At 50.3% G+C, this 20,405-nt stretch overlaps 1 protein-coding gene across 1 annotated transcript in view; it reads left to right on the top strand.

Annotated features, from left to right (window-relative positions):
- rnf216 (ring finger protein 216) overlaps positions 1-16,002 on the top strand; it is a 95,034-nt gene extending 79,032 nt beyond the window's left edge. Inside the window, exons 14-17 of the mRNA XM_071390915.1 lie at positions 2,832-2,929; positions 8,347-8,569; positions 13,006-13,075; positions 15,076-16,002. Of these exons, the coding sequence (XP_071247016.1) occupies positions 2,832-2,929; positions 8,347-8,569; positions 13,006-13,075; positions 15,076-15,368 (684 nt within the window). The 3' untranslated portion in view covers positions 15,369-16,002. The remainder of the gene's footprint in view (positions 1-2,831; positions 2,930-8,346; positions 8,570-13,005; positions 13,076-15,075) is intronic.
- The last annotated feature ends 4,403 nt before the right edge of the window (positions 16,003-20,405 follow it).

Genomic DNA, 20,405 nt, shown 5'->3' with positions numbered 1-20,405 from the left:
AACTGGCTAATGCTAACCCATTGCTCTGCTATCATGGAGACAGGCTCTATAGCTAACTGGCTAATGCTAACCCACTGCTCTGCTATCATGGAGACAGGCTCTATAGCTAACTGGCTAATGCTAACCCACTGCTCTGCTATCATGGAGACGGGCTCTATAGCTAACTGGCTAATGCTAACCCACTGCTCTGCTATCATGGAGACAGGCTCTATAGCTAACTGGCTAATGCTAACCCACTGCTCTACTAAGGCTATCATGGAGACACGCTCTATAGCTAACTAGCTAATGCTAACCCACTGCTCTACTAAGGCTATCATGGAGACAGGCTCTATAACTGTAACATTAAGGAAGTTATATACAATAAAAAATATTACATGATGAAATATTAAAAACACTTTTCAACAGCGAGGAACTTGAAACTCTCGACCTGCTCCACTACAGCCCTGTTCGATGTGAGGGGGTTCAGACCTCTGTTTCCTGTAGTCCACGATTTAGCTCATTTGTCTTGCTGACGTTGAGGGAGAGGTTGTTGTCCTGGCACCACACTGCATGGTCTTTGACCTCCTCCCTGTAGGCGGTTTCATCGTCGTCGGTGATCAGGCCTACCGCCGTTGTGTGGTCGGCAAACTTAGTGATGGGGTTTTGAGTCGTGCCTGGCCACGTAGTCGTGGGTGAACAGGGAGTACAGGAGGGGACTGACCACGTCCTGGTGTTGGAGTCGTGGGTGAACAGGGAGTACAGGAGGGGTCTGACCACGTCCTGGTGTTGGAGTCGTGGGTGAACAGGGAGTACAGGAGGGGACTGACCACGTCCTGGTGTTGGAGTCGTGGGTGAACAGGGAGTACAGGAGGGGTCTGACCACGTCCTGGTGTTGGAGTCGTGGGTGAACAGGGAGTACAGGAGGGGACTGACCACGTCCTGGTGTTGGAGTCGTGCCTGGCCACGTAGTCGTGGGTGAACAGGGAGTACAGGAGGGGACTGACCACGTGTTGGAGTTGTGGGTGAACAGGGAGTACAGGAGGGGACTAAGCACGTCCTGGTGTTGTAGTCGTGGGTGAACAGGGAGTACAGGAGGGGTCTGACCACGTCCTGGTGTTGGAGTCGTGGGTGAACAGGGAGTACAGGAGGGGTCTGACCACGTCCTGGTGTTGGAGTCGTGGGTGAACAGGGAGTACAGGAGGGGTCTGACCACGTCCTGGTGTTGGAGTCGTGGGTGAACAGGGAGTACAGGAGGGGACTGACCACGTCCTGGTGTTGGAGTCGTGCCTGGCCACGTAGTCGTGGGTGAACAGGGAGTACAGGAGGGGACTGACCACGTCCTGGTGTTGGAGTCGTGGGTGAACAGGGAGTACAGGAGGGGACTGACCACGTCCTGGTGTTGGAGTCGTGGGTGAACAGGGAGTACAGGAGGGGACTGACCACGTCCTGGTGTTGGAGTCGTGGGTGAACAGGGAGTACAGGAGGGGACTGACCACGTCCTGGTGTTGGAGTCGTGCCTGGCCACGTAGTCGTGGGTGAACAGGGAGTACAGGAGGGGACTGACCACGTCCTGGTGTTGTACGCTGAGCTGTAGTCAATGAACACCATTCTCACGTAGGTGTTCCTTTTGTTCAAGTGTAAAGGCGTAGCGGGATTTCTTATAAACTTCTGGATTAGTGTCCCGCTCCTTAAAAGCGGCAGCTCTAGCCGTGCGGACGTTGCCTGTAATCCATGGTTTCTGGTTGGGATATGTACGTACGGTCAACTGTGGGGACGACGACATTGATGCACTTCTTCATGAAACTGGGTGTGTCGTCTGTCCCCCAGATGTCCTTCAGCTTGTTGAGCCGGTGGAGATGCTGTTACTAGGCAACCAAGCAGTCAGGGACGGGGATCACACTTCTGCTGCTGCAGTCTCTCTCTCTCTCTCTCTCTCTCTCGCTCACACACACACACACACACACACACACACACACACACTCAGGCAGTCCCAGAGCCACAGCTTGCCAGTGTTTGAGGCGGCCTCTGCAGTAGTAGCAGCACTGCTACTGCTACTACCACTGCAGAGGCTGCTACAGACAGCAGCATTTAGCACTCTGCTGTGTGTAGCAGAGTGGCTAGGGAACACTTGGTTTAGGACATCGCCAAGGTAGACAACTCCCTTTTAAAACATTACACTAGTTCTACTTTACAATCTTCACCCAGCCGTGCACTAGTTAGGAAGAGACCCCCTCCTTTCCTCTCCTCCCCTCACCTTCTCTCCTTTCCTCTCCTCCCCTCACCTTCTCTCCTTTCCTCTCCTCCCCTCACCTTCTCTCCTTTCCACTCCCCTCACCTCGCCCCTCCTTTCCTCTCCTCCCCTCACCTCTCCTTTCCTCTCCTCCCCTCACCTTCTCTCCTTTCCACTCCCCTCACCTCGCCCCTCCTTTCCTCTCCCCTCCCCTCTCCTCCATTCCTCTCCTTTCCTCCCCTCTCTTCCTCTCACCCCTCCCCTCCTTTTCCTTTCCTCTCCCCTCTTTTCCATTATTTCTAGTCTCCTCCTCTCCCCTCTCTCCCCCCTCTCCTCCCCCTCACCTCTCCCCTCTTTTCCATTATTTCTACAGTCTCCTCAACTCTCCTCTCCCCTCCTTCCTCCTCCTCTCCTCTCCCCTCTCCTCCCCACTCAGGTCCCACTATTGTGTCCTGTATGTTGGATGTTGTAACCTGTGTTTTGATTGAGACGAGGGGAGGAGAACATGTGACCATCTCTGACATATTCATTTAGGGGGGTAACCTAAACCATGATTACTGTTTTTACCGAATCTCTCCTCCCCTCTCTCTCCCCCCTCCCCTCTCCGCCCCCCTCTCCCCAGGAGAGCTGCAGGAAGTGCCGTGTCCAGTGGAAGGAGCATGCTGGGAAGTCATGTGATCAGGTCATGGAACGAGATGAGATCCGCATGAGGGTGGCCTTGTAAGTTACTGACCAGAGAGAGGGGTCCTTCCTCTCTCTCCCTAATGTTGATGTAAACCATGAGGGTGGTCTTGTAAGTGCCTGACCAGAGAGAGGGGTCCTTCCTCTCTCTCCCTAATGTTGATGTAAACCATGAGGGTGGCCTTGTAAGTGCCTGACCAGAGAGAGAGGGGTCCTTCCTCTCTCTCCCTAATGTTGATGTAAACCATGAGGGTGGCCTTGTAAGTGCCTGACCAGAGAGAGAGGGGTCCTTCCTCTCTCTCCCTAATGTTGATGTAAACCATGAGGGTGGCCTTGTAAGTGCCTGACCAGAGAGAGAGGGGTCCTTCCTCTCTCTCCCTAATGTTGATGTAAACCATGAGGGTGGTCTTGTAAGTGCCTGACCAGAGAGAGGGGTCCTTCCTCTCTCTCCCTAATGTTGATGTAAACCATGAGGGTGGCCTTGTAAGTGCCTGACCAGAGAGAGAGGGGTCCTTCCTCTCTCTCCCTAATGTTGATGAAAACCATGAGGGTGGCCTTGTTAGTGCCTGGCCAGAGAGAGGGGGGTCCTTCCTCTCTCTCCCTAATGTTGACGTAAACCATGAGGGTGGTCTTGTAAGTGCCTGACCAGAGAGAGAGGGGTCCTTCCTCTCTCCCTAATGTTGATGTAAACCATGAGGGTGGTCTTGTAAGTGCCTGACCAGGGAGAGGGGTCCTTCCTCTCTCTCCCTAATGTTGATGTAAACCATGAGGGTGGCCTTGTAAGTTACTGACCAGAGAGAGAGGGGTCCTTCCTCTCTCTCCCTAATGTTGATGTAAACCATGAGGGTGGTCTTGTAAGTGCCTGACCAGAGAGAGAGGGGTCCTTCCTCTCTCTCCCTAATGTTGATGTAAACCATGAGGGTGGCCTTGTAAGTGCCTGACCAGAGAGAGGGGGGTCCTTCCTCTCTCTCCCTAATGTTGACGTAAACCATGAGGGTGGTCTTGTAAGTGCCTGACCAGAGAGAGAGGGGTCCTTCCTCTCTCCCTAATGTTGATGTAAACCATGAGGGTGGTCTTGTAAGTGCCTGACCAGGGAGAGGGGTCCTTCCTCTCTCTCCCTAATGTTGATGTAAACCATGAGGGTGGCCTTGTAAGTTACTGACCAGAGAGAGAGGGGTCCTTCCTCTCTCTCCCTAATGTTGATGTAAACCATGAGGGTGGTCTTGTAAGTGCCTGACCAGAGAGAGAGGGGTCCTTCCTCTCTCTCCCTAATGTTGATGTAAACCATGAGGGTGGCCTTGTAAGTGCCTGACCAGAGAGAGAGGGGTCCTTCCTCTCTCTCCCTAATGTTGATGTAAACCATGAGGGTGGCCTTGTAAGTGCCTGACCAGAGAGAGAGGGGTCCTTCCTCTCTCTCCCTAATGTTGATGTAAACCATGAGGGTGGCCTTGTAAGTTACTGACCAGAGATAGCAAGGACCCCTCTCTCTCTCCCTCCCTAATGGTTCATTTTATCTCAAACACAGACCACCGGGAAGTGTTAAACCTCGTAAGATGTCTCGTGAAAACCAAGTGTACAATGACCTTGTTGTCTCTCTGGGCTGTGATTGGTCACAGGGCTGACCTAGTGACATATCAGCTGTGGAGTCTGTACAATGACCTTGTTGTCTCTCTGGGCTGTGATTGGTCACAGGGCTGACCTAGTGACATATCAGCTGTGGAGTCTGTACAATGACCTTGTTGTCTCTCTGGGCTGTGATTGGTCACAGGGCTGACCTAGTGACATATCAGCTGTGGAGTCTGTACAATGACCTTGTTGTCTCTCTGGGCTGTGATTGGTCACAGGGCTGACCTAGTGACATATCAGCTGTGGAGTCTGTACAATGACCTTGTTGTCTCTCTGGGCTGTGATTGGTCACAGGGCTGACCTAGTGACATATCAGCTGTGGAGTCTGTACAATGACCTTGTTGTCTCTCTGGGCTGTGATTGGTCACAGGGCTGACCTAGTGACATATCAGCTGTGGAGTCTGTACAATGACCTTGTTGTCTCTCTGGGCTGTGATTGGTCACAGGGCTGACCTAGTGACATATCAGCTGTGGAGTCTGTACAATGACCTTGTTGTCTCTCTGGGCTGTGATTGGTCACAGGGCTGACCTAGTGACATATCAGCTGTGGAGTCTGTACAATGACCTTGTTGTCTCTCTGGGCTGTGATTGGTCACAGGGCTGACCTAGTGACATATCAGCTGTGGAGTCTGTACAATGACCTTGTTGTCTCTCTGGGCTGTGATTGGTCACAGGGCTGACCTAGTGACATATCAGCTGTGGAGTCTGTACAATGACCTTGTTGTCTCTCTGGGCTGTGATTGGTCACAGGGCTGACCTAGTGACATATCAGCTGTGGAGTCTGTACAATGACCTTGTTGTCTCTCTGGGCTGTGATTGGTCACAGGGCTGACCTAGTGACATATCAGCTGTGGAGTCTGTACAATGACCTTGTTGTCTCTCTGGGCTGTGATTGGTCACAGGGCTGACATAGTGACATATCAGCTGTGGAGTCTGCTCTTTCACCGACACCACACTATCAACGTTGGTTCGACATTCATGCCATTTTATCTTCTCCACACTGAGTCGCGAAAATCTTGAAATGGACTCGTTGGTGTGACCTACCCTTTTTATGTCCGTATGCCCATATATGGGCACGAAGTTGCACCAAAGATTGTATGGTACGGCTGGAAAGCCAAGATCCCCAGTTTTCAGGAGAACCCCCTGTCTTCGTGGATAGGGGATTACCGTTCTCGTTTTAGAACAAATTGAATAAAACATTTTATTGGAAATGTAAGTGGTTAATGTGGTCCATGCGGATGCCTGGCCAGAAAGAGGGGTCTTCGTCTGTCCCTTTTGCTCCCCTTTAAAACTGGTCCTGTAGAACCCAATCCTGGTGCTGTAGAACCCAATTCTGGTGCTGTAGCTGTAGAACCCAATCCTGGTGCTGTAGAACCCAATCCTGGTGCTGTAGAACCCAATCCTCGTCCTGTAGAACCCAATTCTGGTGCTGTAGAACCCAATTCTGGTGCTGTAGAACCCGATCCTGGTTTTGTAGAACCCAATTTTGGTCCTGTAGAACCAAAAGGTGTGTTCGGGGAAACTAAAATGGGTTTCCCTTTGAGTCTTCTGGACTAGGATAACACTGAGACCTAAAACCTTCCTTTGGGTCTCCTGGACTAGGATAACACTGACCTAAAACCTTCATTTGGGTCTCCTGGACTAGGATAACACTGAGACCTAAAACCTTCCTTTGAGTCTCTTGGACTAGGATAACACTGAGACCTAAAACCTTCATTTGAGTCTCTTGGACTAGGATAACACTGAGACCTAAAACCTTCCTTTGGGTCTCCTGGACTAGGATAACACTGAGACCTAAAACCTTCCTTTGGGTCTCCTGGACTAGGATAACACTGAGACCTAAAACCTTCCTTTGGGTCTCCTGGACTAGGATAACACTGAGACCTAAAACCTTCCTTTGGGTCTCCTGGACTAGGATAACACTGACCTAAAACCTTCCTTTGGGTCTCCTGGACTAGGATAACACTGAGACCTAAAACCTTCCTTTGGGTCTCCTGGACTAGGATAACACTGAGACCTAAAACCTTCCTTTGGGTCTCCTGGACTAGGATAACACTGAGACCTAAAACCTTCCTTTGGGTCTCCTGGACTAGGATAACACTGAGACCTAAAACCTTCCTTTGAGTCTCCTGGACTAGGATAACACTGAGACCTAAAACCTTCCTTTGGGTCTCCTGGACTAGGATAACACTGAGACCTAAAACCTTCCTTTGAGTCTCTTGGACTAGGATAACACTGAGACCTAAAACCTTCCTTTGGGTCTCCTGAACTAGGATAACACTGAGACCTAAAACCTTCCTTTGGGTCAACTGGACTAGGATAACACTGAGACCTAAAACCTTCCTTTGGGTCTCCTGGACTAGGATAACACTGAGACCTAAAACCTTCCTTTGAGTCTCCTGGACTAGGATAACACTGAGACCTAAAACCTTCCTTTGGGTCTCCTGGACTAGGATAACACTGAGACCTAAAACCTTCATTTGGGTCTCCTGGACTAGGATAACACTGAGACCTAAAACCTTCCTTTGGGTCTCCTGGACTAGGATAACACTGAGACCTAAAACCTTCCTTTGGGTCTCCTGGACTAGGATAACACTGAGACCTAAAACCTTCCTTTGGGTCTCCTGGACTAGGATAACACTGAGACCTAAAACCTTCCTTTGAGTCTCCTGGACTAGGATAACACTGAGACCTAAAACCTTCCTTTGTGTCTCCTGGACTAGGATAACACTGAGACCTAAAACCTTCCTTTGGGTCTCCTGTACTAGGATAACACTGAGATCTAAAACCTTCCTTTGGGTCTCCTGGACTAGGATAACACTGAGACCTAAAACCTTCCTTTGAGTCTCTTGGACTAGGATAACACTGAGACCTAAAACCTTCCTTTGGGTCTCCTGGACTAGGATAACACTGAGACCTAAAACCTTCCTTTGGGTCTCCTAGACTAGGATAACACTGAGACCTAAAACCTTCCTTTGGGTCTCCTGGACTAGGATAACACTGAGACCTAAAACCTTCCTTTGGGTCTCCTAGACTAGGATAACACTGAGACCTAACACCTTCTATTCTAAACTCATAGTCTACACCTGGTCCTGGAGAGCTGCCGGGCGTGCAGGCTTTAGTTCCAACCCTGCTCTAACACGGTTCCCATCCAGCTCTTAGGTTCTGCTATCAGGGGTGTATTCATTAGTGAACACCGTAGCAAAACGTTTTGCATTGAAAATGAGTGTTTCTAAATGGACGAACTCGGTTGGTTCATCGTTCATCGTGAATACACCCCAGGTGTTAGTGCAGGGATGGAGCTAAACGCCTGCTCTGTGTCCTGTTCCTCTCACACCAGAGAGGGTACTGGGTAAACAGCTCTTTTCCTCGGATGACTGGGCAGGAAGTTTAGCAGGCGGATGCTTCCTGTCTCTCCACAATAACACACACAGTGTTAATACACACACACACTCTCTAATACACACACACACACACACACACACACACACACACTCTCTAATACACACAGTGTTAACACACTCACTAGAAACACACTTACCACACACGTCCAGTACTTCCTGTTGTTGCTGTCCACAGCTCCTCAGACTTCCTGCAGCTGACAGACAGGAAGTAGCCTGCCAGAACCATCAGATCTGACTATTCAGGCTCCCAACTAGGGTCTCATCTGGGGTCCTAACTAGGGTCCTAACTCCTCTCTATCCCCTACAGTGAGGAGTGGATGACGGCAGCGCGGGTCAGGAAGTGTGGAACAGGTCTGGTGTTGGGTCCTAACTAGGGTCCTAACTAGGGTCCTAACTAGGGTCCTAACCCCTCTCTATCCCCTACAGTGAGGAGCGGATGACGGCGGCGCGGGTCAGGAAGTGTGTGAAGTGCGGAACCGGTCTGGTGAAGTCTGAGGGGTGTAACAGGATGTGGTGTCGTTGTGGAGGCTACATGTGTTACCTGTGCCGAGAGCCAATCAGTGGATACAACCACTTCTGTCAACACGCCCGCTCACCTGGCGCTCCCTGTAGACACTGTCGCAAGTGTTCCCTCTGGACGGACCCCACGGTGAGCACACACACACACACACACACACACACACACACACACACACACACACACACACACACACTCCCCACGGTGAGCACACACACACACACACACACACACACAGACCCCACGGTGAACACACACACACACACACACACACAGACCCCACGGTGAGAACACACACACACACACACACACACACAGTAACACACACACACACACAGACCACACGGTGAGAACACACACACACACACACACACAGACCCCACGGTGAACACACACACTCCACAGTAACACACACACAGACCCCACGGTGAGAACACACACACACACACACACACTCCACAGTAACACACACACACACACAGACCACACGGTGAGAACACACACACACACACACAGACCCCACGGTGAACACACACACTCCACAGTAACACACACACACACACAGACCCCACGGTGAGAACACACACACACACACAGACCACACGGTGAGAACACACACACACACACACACAGACCCCACGGTGAACACACACCCTACCTATTATATACAGTGCCTTCGGAAAGTATTCAGACCCCTTGACTTTTTCCACATTTTGTTACGGAACACAAGCATTTCACTACACCCGCAATAACATCTGCATGTGACCAATAACATTCTATTTGGTTATCCTACCTCTCCTCTGGGAGAGCCGTCCCCGAGGAGAGGTTTGAGAACCACTGGCCAAGAGCATATAACGTTAGCCCAGCGCTAACGGCAGTAGCAACGTTAGCCCAGCGCTAACGGCAGTAACCACGTTAGCCCAGCGCTAACATCAGTAGCCACGTTAGCCCAGCGCTAACGGCAGTAGCCACGTTAGCCCAGCGCTAAGGGCAGTAGCCACGTTAGCCCAGCGCTAAGGGCAGTAGCCACGTTAGCCCAGCGCTAAGGGCAGTAGCCACGTTAGCCCAGCGCTAAGGGCAGTAGCCACGTTAGCCCAGCGCTAAGGGCAGTAGCCACGTTAGCCCAGCGCTAAGGGCAGCAGCCACGTTAGCCCAGCGCTAACGGCAGCAGCCACGTTAGCCCAGCGCTAACGGCAGCAGCCACGTTAGCCCAGCGCTAACGGCAGCAGCCACGTTAGCCCAGCGCTAACGGCAGCTGCCACGTTAGCCCAGCGCTAACGGCAGCTGCCACGTTAGCCCAGCGCTAACGGCAGCTGCCACGTTAGCCTTCCGGCGCCGAAAAGAGATGGCCGCCTCGCTTCGCGTTCCTTGGAAAATATGCAGTATTTTGTTTTTTTATGTGTTATTTCTTACATCGGTACCCCAGGTAATCTTAGGTTTCATTACATACAGTCGGGAGGAACTACTGAATATACGATTAACGTCAACTCATCATCGTTCCTACCAGGAATATGACTTTCCCGAAACGGATCCAGTGTTTTGCCTTCCACCCAATACAATGGATCTGATCCCAGCCGGCGACCCTGTGCGACGCCGTAAAAGGGGCAAACGAGGCGGTCTCGTGGTCAGGCTTCGGAGACGGGCACATCGCGCTCCACTCCCTAGCATACTACTCGCCAATGTCCAGTCTCTTGACAATAAGGTTGATGAAATCCGAGCACGGGTAACATTGGTCCGACCAATCTGAATCCACGCTTCAAGACTGCTTCGATCACGCGGATTGGAATATGTTCCGCATTGCGTCCAACAACAATATTGACGAATATGCTGATTCGGTGAGCGAGTTCATTAGGAAGTGCATTGACGATGTCGTACCCACAGCAACGATTAAAACATTCCCAAACCAGAAACCGTGGATTGACGGCAGCATTCGCGTGAAACTGAAAGCGCGAACCACTGCTTTTAACCAGGGCAAGGTGACCGGAAGCATGACCGAATACAAACAGTATAGCTATTCTCTCCGCAAGGCAATCAAACAGGCTAAGTCCCAGTACAGAGACAAAATCGAGTCGCAATTCAACAGCTCAGACACAAGAGGTATGTGGCAGGGTCTACAGTCAATCACGGATTACAAAAAGAAAACCAGCCCCGTCGCGGACCAGGATGTCTTGCTCCCAGACAGGCTAAACAACTTTTTTGCCCGCTTTGAGGACAATACAGTGCCACTGACACGGCCCCCTACCAAAACCTGCGGGCTCTCCTTCACTGCAGCCGAGGTGAGTAAAACATTTAAACGTGTTAACCCTCGCAAGGCTGCAGGCCCAGACGGCATTCCCAGCCGCGTCCTCAGAGCATGCGCAGACCAGCTGGCTGGTGTGTTTACGGACATATTCAATCAATCCTTATCCGAGTCTGCTGTTCCCACATGCTTCAAGAGGGCCACCATTGTTCCTGTACCTAAGAAAGCTAAGGTAACTGAGCTAAACGACTACCGCCCCGTAGCACTCACTTCCGTCATCATGAAGTGCTTTGAGAGACTAGTCAAGGACCATATCACCTCCACCCTACCGGACACCCTAGACCCACTCCAATTTGCTTACCGACCCAATAGGTCCACAGACGACGCAATCGCAACCACACTGCACACTGCCCTAACCCATCTGGACAAGAGGAATACCCATGTGAGAATGCTGTTCATCGATTACAGCTCAGCATTTAACACCATAGTACCCTCCAAACTCGTCATCAAGCTCGAGACCCTGGGTCTCGACCACGCCCTGTGCAACTGGGTCCTGGACTTCCTGACGGGCCGCCCCCAGGTGGTGAGGGTAGGTAACAACATCTCCACCCCGCTGATCCTCAACACTGGGGCCCCACAAGGGTGCGTTCTGAGCCCTCTCCTGTACTCCCTGTTCACCCACGACTGCGTGGCCATGCACGCCTCCAACTCAATCATCAAGTTTGCGGATGACACTACAGTGGTAGGCTTGATTACCAACAACGACGAGACGGCCTACAGGGAGGAGGTGAGGGCCCTCGGAGTGTGGTGTCAGGAAAATAACCTCACACTCAACGTCAACAAAACAAAGGAGATGATTGTGGACTTCAGGAAACAGCAGAGGGAGCACCCCCCTATCCACATCGACGGGTCAGTAGTGGAGAAGGTGGAAAGTTTTAAGTTCCTCGGTGTACACATCACGGACAAACTGAATTGGTCCACCCACACAGACAGCGTTGTGAAGAAGGCGCAGCAGCGCCTCTTCAACCTCAGGAGGCTGAAGAAATTCGGCTTGTCACCAAAAGCACTCACAAACTTCTACAGATGCACAATCGAGAGCATCCTGTCGGGCTGTATCACCGCCTGGTACGGCAACTGCTCCGCCCACAACCGTAAGGCTCTCCAGAGGGTAGTGAGGTCTGCAGAACGCATCATCGGGGGCAAACTACCTGCCCTCCAGGACACCTACACCACCCGATGTCACAGGAAGGCCATAAAGATCATCAAGGACAACAACCACCCAAGCCACTGCCTGTTCACCCCGCTATCATCCAGAAGGCGAGGTCAGTACAGGTGCATCAAAGCAGGGACCGAGAGACTGAAAAACAGCTTCTATCTCAAGGCCATCAGACTGTTAAACAGCCACCACTAACATTTAGCGGCCGCTGCCAACATACTGACTCAACTCCAGCCACTTTAAACATGGGAATTGATGGAAATTATGTAAAAATGTACCACTAGCCACTTTAAACAATGCCACTTAATATAATGTTTACATACCCTACATTACCCATCTCATATGTATATACTGTACTCTATATCATCTACTGCATCTTGCCATCTTTATGTAATACATGTACCACTAGCCACTTTAAACTATGCCACTTTATGTTTACATACCCTACAGTACTCATCTCATATGTATATACCGTACTCTATACCATCTACTGCATCTTGCCATGCCGTTCTGTACCACCACTCATTCATATATCTTTATGTACATATTCTTTATCCCTTTACACTTGTGTGTGTGTATAAGGTAGTAGTTGTGGAATTGTTAGGTTAGATTACTTGTTGGTTATTACTGCATTGTCGGAACTAGAAGCACAAGCATTTCGCTACACTCGCATTAACATCTGCTAACCATGTGTATGTGACTAATAAAATTTGATTTGATTTGATTTGATTTTAGCCCAGCGCTAACGGCAGCTGCCACGTTAGCCCAGCGCTAACGGCAGCTGCCACGTTAGCCCAGCGCTAACGGCAGTAGCTGCCACGTTAGCCCAGCGCTAACGGCAGTAGCAACGTTAGCCCAACAAAGAGCTTACGCTAGTTAAGAGTTGGCAAAGAGCTAACGCGCTAGCCAACCAAGGCGTTCTTGGCCAACAGCTAATTATAATGATATAATATTACATTCAGAAGATGCTTTCATCCAAAGCGACTTAGTCATGCGTGCGTACATTTTGCGTATGGGTGGTCCCGGGAATCGAACCCACTACCCTGCCGGTGCTAGCACCATGCTCTACCAGCTGAGCTACAGGGGGACCAGCTAATGTGTCTCTCTCTACAGCAAGATGACGAGCGCATCATTCAGGACATTCAGACAGAGGGGGAGAAAGAACTCAACAAGAAGAACGCAGGTCAGTGTTACTGTCTTTATACGTACTGAGTAATACTGTCCCTCTGGAACTATGGGTAATCTACTAACAGATAGGTCAACAAGAAGAACGCAGGTCAGTGTTACTGTCTTTATACGTACTGAGTAATACTGTCCCTCTGGAACTATGGGTAATCTACTAACAGATAGGTCAACAAGAAGAACGCAGGTCAGTGTTACTGTCTTTATACGTACTGAGTAATACTGTCCCTCTGGAACTATGGGTAATCTACTGACAGATAGGTCATCTACTGACAGATAGGTAATCTACTAACAGATAGGTCATCTACTAACAGATAGGTCAACAAGAAGAACGCAGGTCAGTGTTACTGTCTTTATAGTACTGAGTAATACTGTCCCTCTGGAACTCTGGGTAATCTACTAACAGATAGGTCATCTACTAACAGCCTGACTAACTGATAGGTCATCTACTAACAGCTATCACCCTGACTAACTGATAGGTCATCTACTAACAGCTAATCATCCTGACTAACTGATAGGTCATCTACTATCAGCCTGACTAACTGATAGGTCATCTACTAACAGCCTGACTAACTGATAGGGCATCTACTATCACCCTGACTAACTGATAGGTCATCTACTAACAGCCTGACTAACTGATAGGGCATCTACTAACAGCCTGACTAACTGATAGGTCATCTACTAACAGCCTGACTAACTGATAGGTCATCTACTAACAGCCTGACTAACTGATAGGTCATCTACTAACAGCCTGACTAACTGATAGGTCATCTACTAACAGCCTGACTAACTGATAGGTCATCTACTAACAGCTATCACCCTGACTAACTGATAGGTCATCTACTATCACCCTGACTAACTGATAGGTCATCTACTAACAGGGCATCTACTATCACCCTGACTAACTGATAGGTCATCTACTAACAGCCTGACTAACTGATAGGGCATCTACTAACAGCCTGACTAACTGATAGGTCATCTACTAACAGCCTGACTAACTGATAGGTCATCTACTAACAGCCTGACTAACTGATAGGTCATCTACTAACAGCCTGACTAACTGATAGGGCATCTACTAACAGCCTGACTAACTGATAGGTCATCTACTAACAGCTATCACCCTGACTAACTGATAGGTCATCTACTAACAGCTAATCATCCTGACTAACTGATAGGTCATCTACTATCACCCTGACTAACTGATAGGTCATCTACTAACAGCCTGACTAACTGATAGGGCATCTACTATCACCCTGACTAACTGATAGGTCATCTACTAACAGCCTGACTAACTGATAGGGCATCTACTAACAGCCTGACTAACTGATAGGTCATCTACTAACAGCCTGACTAACTGATAGGTCATCTACTAACAGCCTGACTAACTGATAGGTCATCTACTAACAGCCTGACTAACTGATAGGGCATCTACTAACAGCCTGACTAACTGATAGGTCATCTACTAACAGCTATCACCCTGACTAACTGATAGGTCATCTACTATCACCCTGACTAACTGATAGGTCATCTACTAACAGCCTGACTAACTGATAGGGCATCTACTATCACCCTGACTAACTGATAGGTCATCTACTAACAGCCTGACTAACTGATAGGGCATCTACTAACAGCCTGACTAACTGATAGGTCATCTACTAACAGCTATCACCCTGACTAACTGATAGGTCATCTACTAACAGCCTGACTAACTGATAGGTCATCTACTAACAGCCTGACTAACTGATAGGGCATCTACTAACAGCCTGACTAACTGATAGGTCATCTACTAACAGCTATCACCCTGACTAACTGATAGGTCATCTACTAACAGCCTGACTAACTGATAGGTAATCTACTAACAGCTATCACCCTGACTAACTGATAGGTCATCTACTAACAGCCTGACTAACTGATAGGTAATCTACTAACAGATATCATCCTGACTAACTGACATCTCTCTCCCTCTCTCTCTCTCTGTCTCTCTCTCTCTCTCTCTCTCAGAGGCTTCAGGGAAGAGAGTGGGCCCGCCCCCGGAACCTGTGGTGGTTGCTAAGCGACCTCGAGCAGCCCACCCTCCACAGGCGGTGCGAGCGCCCTTATTGGTCCCTCCTCGTGTCATTTTGCCTCATCGCCAGCCGTTGCCCCCCGCCCCCTACGTGCCCCCTCTCCTCCACCTGCCCCCCCTCAACTATCACCCCCCCCTCAACCAGGTCAACAACAACAACCCGAACAATATAGACATCAACATGCCCATGCATTATGGACCTCCACCCCGCTACTACAGACCCCTATAACCCCCCCTCTACTACCACCCCCCCCTCAACCAGGTCAACAACAACAACCCAAACAATATAGATATCAACATGCCCATGCACTATGGACCCCCCCCCCCCCCCCGCTACTACAGACCCCTATAACCCCTCCTCCTCAACTACAGACCCCTATAACCCCCCCTCCTCTACTACAGACCCCTATAACCCCTCCTCCTCTACTACAGACCCCTATAACCCCTCCCCCTCTACTACAGACCCCTATAACCCCTCCTCCTCTACTACAGACCCCTATAACCCCCCCTCCTCTACTACAGACCCCTATAACCCCCCTCCTCTACTACAGACCCCTATAACCCCCCTCCTCCTCTACTACAGACCCCTATAACCCCCCCTCTACTACAGACCCCTATAACCCCTCACCCTCTACTACAGACCCCTATAACCCCCCCTCCTCTACTACAGACCCCTATAACCCCTCCTCCTCTACTACAGACCCCTATAACCCCCCCTCCTCTACTACAGACCCCTATAACCCCCCCTCCTCTACTACAGACCCCTATAACCCCTCCTCCTCTACTACAGACCCCTATAACCCCCCTCCTCTACTACAGACCCCTATAACCCCCCTCCTCTACTACAGACCCCTATAACCCCCCTCCTCTACTACAGACCCCTATAACCCCCCTCCTCTACTACAGACCCCTATAACCCCTCCTCCTCTACTACAGACCCCTATAACCCCCCTCCTCTACTACAGACCCCTATAACCCCCCTCCTCTACTACAGACCCCTATAACCCCCCTCCTCTACTACAGACCCCTATAACCCCCCTCCTCTACTACAGACCCCTATAACCCTCCTCCTCTACTACAGACCCCTATAACCCCCCTCCTCTACTACAGACCCCTATAACCCCCCTCCTCTACTACAGACCCCTATAACCCCTCCTCCTCTACTACAGACCCCTATAACCCCCCTCCTCTACTACAGACCCCTATAACCCCCCTCCTCTACTACAGACCCCTATAACCCCCCCCTCCTCTACTACAGACCCCTATAACCCCCCCCTCCTCTACTACAGACCCCTATAACCCCCCCCTCCTCTACTACAGACCCCTATAACCCCCCCTCCTCTACTACAGACCCCTATAACCCCTCCTCCTCTACTACAGACCCCTATAACCCCCCCTCCTCTACTACAGACCCCTATAACCTCCTCCTCTACTACAGACCCCTATAACCCCCCATCCTCCTCTACTACAGACCCCTATAACCCCCCATCCTCCTCTACTACAGACCCCTATAACCCCTCCTCCTCTACTACAGACCCCTATAACCCCCCCTCCTCTACTACAGACCCCTATAACCCCCCTCCTCTACTACAGACCCCTATAACCCCTCCTCCTCTACTACAGACCCCTATAACCCCCCCTCCTCTACTACAGACCCCTATAACCCCCCTCCTCTACTACAGACCCCTATAACCCCCCCTCCTCTACTACAGACCCCTATAACCCCCCCTCCTCTACTACAGACCCCTATAACCCCCCCTCCTCTACTACAGACCCCTATAACCCCCCCCTCCTCTACTACAGACCCCTATAACCCCCCATCCTCCTCTACTACAGACCCCTATAACCCCTCCTCCTCTACTACAGACCCCTATAACCCCTCCTCCTCTACTACAGACCCCTATAACCTCCTCCTCTACTACAGACCCCTATAACCCCCCCTCCTCTACTACAGACCCCTATAACCCCCCCTCCTCTACTACAGACCCCTATAACCCCCCTCCTCTACTACAGACCCCTATAACCCCCCCTCCTCTACTACAGACCCCTATAACCCCTCCTCCTCTACTACAGACCCCTATAACCCCTCCTCCTCTACTACAGACCCCTATAACCCCCCCTCCTCTACTACAGACCCCTATAACCCCCCTCCTCTACTACAGACCCCTATAAACCCCCCTCTACTACAGACCCCTATAACCCCTCCTCTACTACAGACCCCTATAACCCCTCCTCCTCTACTACAGACCCCTATAACCCCTCCTCTACTACAGACCCCTATAACCCCTCCCCCTCTACTACAGACCCCTATAACCCCTCCTCTACTACAGACCCCTATAACCCCCCCTCCTCTACTACAGACCCCTATAAGCCCCCTCCTCTACTACAGACCCCTATAACCCCCCTCCTCTACTACAGACCCCTATAACCCCCCCTCCTCTACTACAGACCCCTATAACCCCCCCTCTTCTAGTACAGACACCTAGTTGACAGACTGCTGTCTAGTACCAGGTGAGGACCAGGTGACTCCAGACCCCTATAACCCCCCCTCCTCTTCCAGACTGGTACCAGTTGACAGACTGCTGTCTAGTACCAGGTGAGGACCAGGTGACTACAGACCCCTATAACCCCCCCTCCTCTTCCAGACTGGTACCAGTTGACAGACTGCTGTCTAGTACCAGGTGAGGACCAGGTGACTCCAGACCCCTATAACCCCTCCTCCTCTTCCAGACTGGTACCAGTTGACAGACTGCTGTCTAGTACCAGGTGAGGACCAGGTGACTCCAGACCCCTATAACCCCTCCTCCTCTACCACGGACCCCTTCTCCTCCTCCTCTTCCAGACTGGTACCAGTTGACAGACTGCTGTCTAGTACCACGTGAGGACCAGGTGACTCCAGACCCCTATAACCCCCCCTCCTCTTCCAGACTGGTACCAGTTGACAGACTGCTGTCTAGTACCAGGTGAGGACCAGGTGACTCCAGACATCAGTTAATAGACTGAGATGTGATCAGAGCAGAGCGAACCCTGCCGGCTGTTGCTTTCTACTCTTTACGTTTGTTTTGTTTTGTTTTGTTGGGGGGGGGGGGGTTGCTGACCTCTGACCCATTGACCTTGCTACTGTTCCAGAGATATTTTTGATTAAAGCATAACGCTGTTTTGAGTACTGTTTCTGCTCAATAAACATTTAGTTTTCACATTCTGATCCTGTCTGGTGGTTGCACACACACACAGACCTTTATACACTTAGCTTAGCTTGAGGTAGTCCATCGTATCAGACCTTTATACGCTTAGCTTAGCTTGAGGTAGTCCATCGTATCAGACCTTTATACGCTTAGCTTAGCTTGAGCTAGTCCATCGTATCATAGGCCTTTATACATTTAGCCTAGCTTGAGGTAGTCCATCGTATCAAATACCTTTATACACACTTAGCCTAGCTTGAGGTAGTCCATCGTATCATAGGCCTTTATACACTTAGCCTAGCTTGAGGTAGTCCATCGTATCACAGACCTTTATACACTTAGCTTAGCTTAGCTTGATGTAGTCCATCGTATCACAGACCTTTATACCCTTAGCTTAGCTTGATGTAGTCCATCGTATCACAGACCTTTATACACTTAGCTTAGCTTGAGGTAGTCCATCGTATCACATACCTTTATACACTTAGCTTAGCTTGAGGTAGTCCATCGTATCACAGACCTTTATACACTTAGCTTAGCTTGAGGTAGTCCATCGTATCACATACCTTTATACACTTAGCTTAGCTTGATGTAGTCCATCGTATCACAGACCTTTATACACTTAGCTTAGCTTGTGGTAGTCCATCGTATGACAGACCTTTATACACACTTAGCTTAGCTTAGCTTGAGGTAGTCCATCGTATCACAGACCTTTATACACTTAGCCTAGCTTAGCCTAGCTTGAGCTAGTCCATCGTATCATAGGCCTTTATACACTTAGCCTAGCTTAGCCTAGCTTGAGGTAGTCCATCGTATCACAGACCTTTATACCCTTAGCTTAGCTTGAGGTAGTCCATCGTATCACAGACCTTTATACACACTTAGCTTAGCTTGACGTAGTCCATCGTATCACAGACCTTTATACACACTTAGCTTAGCTTGAGGTAGTCCATCGTATCACAGACCTTTATACACTTAGCTTAGCTTGAGGTAGTCCATCGTATCACAGACCTTTATACACTTAGCTTAGCTTGAGCTAGTCCATCGTATCACAGACCTTTATACACTTAGCTTAGCTTGAGGTAGTCCATCGTATCACAGACCTTTATACACTTAGCTTAGCCTAGCTTGAGGTAGTCCATCGTATCACAGACCTTTAAACACTTAGCTTAGCTTGAGGTAGTCTATCGTATCACAGACCTTTATACACACTTAGCCTAGCTTGAGGTAGTCCATCGTATCACAGACCTTTATACACTTAGCTTAGCCTAGCTTGAGGTAGTCCATTGTATCACAGACCTTTATACACTTAGCTTAGCTTGACGTAGTCCATCGTATCACAGACCTTTATACACTTAGCTTAGCTTGAGGTAGTCCATCGTATCACAGACCTTTATACACTTAGCTTAGCTTGAGGTAGTCCATCGTATCCCAAGATGACTTCCACTACTGCTTGTTCGCTGATGACTGTATAATCCGATGTGGGATGCACACTGTCTGCCACAGACAGAGCACACTGTCTGCCACAGACAGAGCACACCAAGGCCACAGACAGCGCACACCAAGGCCACAGACAGAGCACACCAAGGCCACAGACGGAGCACACCAAGGCCACAGACGGAGCACACCAAGGCCACAGACAGAGCACACCAAGGCCACAGACAGAGCACGCCAAGGCCACAGACGGAGCACGCCAAGGCCACAGACAGAGCACGCCAAGGCCACAGACGGAGCACGCCAAGGCCACAGACGGAGCACACCAAGGCCACAGACAGAGCACACCAAGGCCACAGACGGAGCACACCAAGGCCACAGACAGAGCACGCCAAGGCCACAGACGGAGCACACCAAGGCCACAGACGGAGCACACCAAGGCCACGGACGGAGCACACCAAGGCCACGGACGGAGCACACCAAGGCCACGGCCCAGTTCCAGCTGTCCGTACAGCATCTTTCCCTGCACGACATCCTCTGGCGTCTGGACGGTCCAACCATCTAAGCTGGGGGTGTGGGATGGACGGCCTCAGTGCTCCTGCAGTTGATCCTCTGGCGTCTGGACGGTCTAACCATCTAAGCTGGGGGTGTGG

Source organism: Salvelinus alpinus, chromosome 1 (genome assembly GCF_045679555.1).
Source record: "Salvelinus alpinus chromosome 1, SLU_Salpinus.1, whole genome shotgun sequence".
In the NCBI taxonomy this organism is placed as follows: Eukaryota; Metazoa; Chordata; class Actinopteri; order Salmoniformes; family Salmonidae; genus Salvelinus; species Salvelinus alpinus.
The sequence above is the reverse complement of the archived record's forward strand: the minus strand, read 5'-3'. Positions and strand labels throughout refer to the sequence as shown.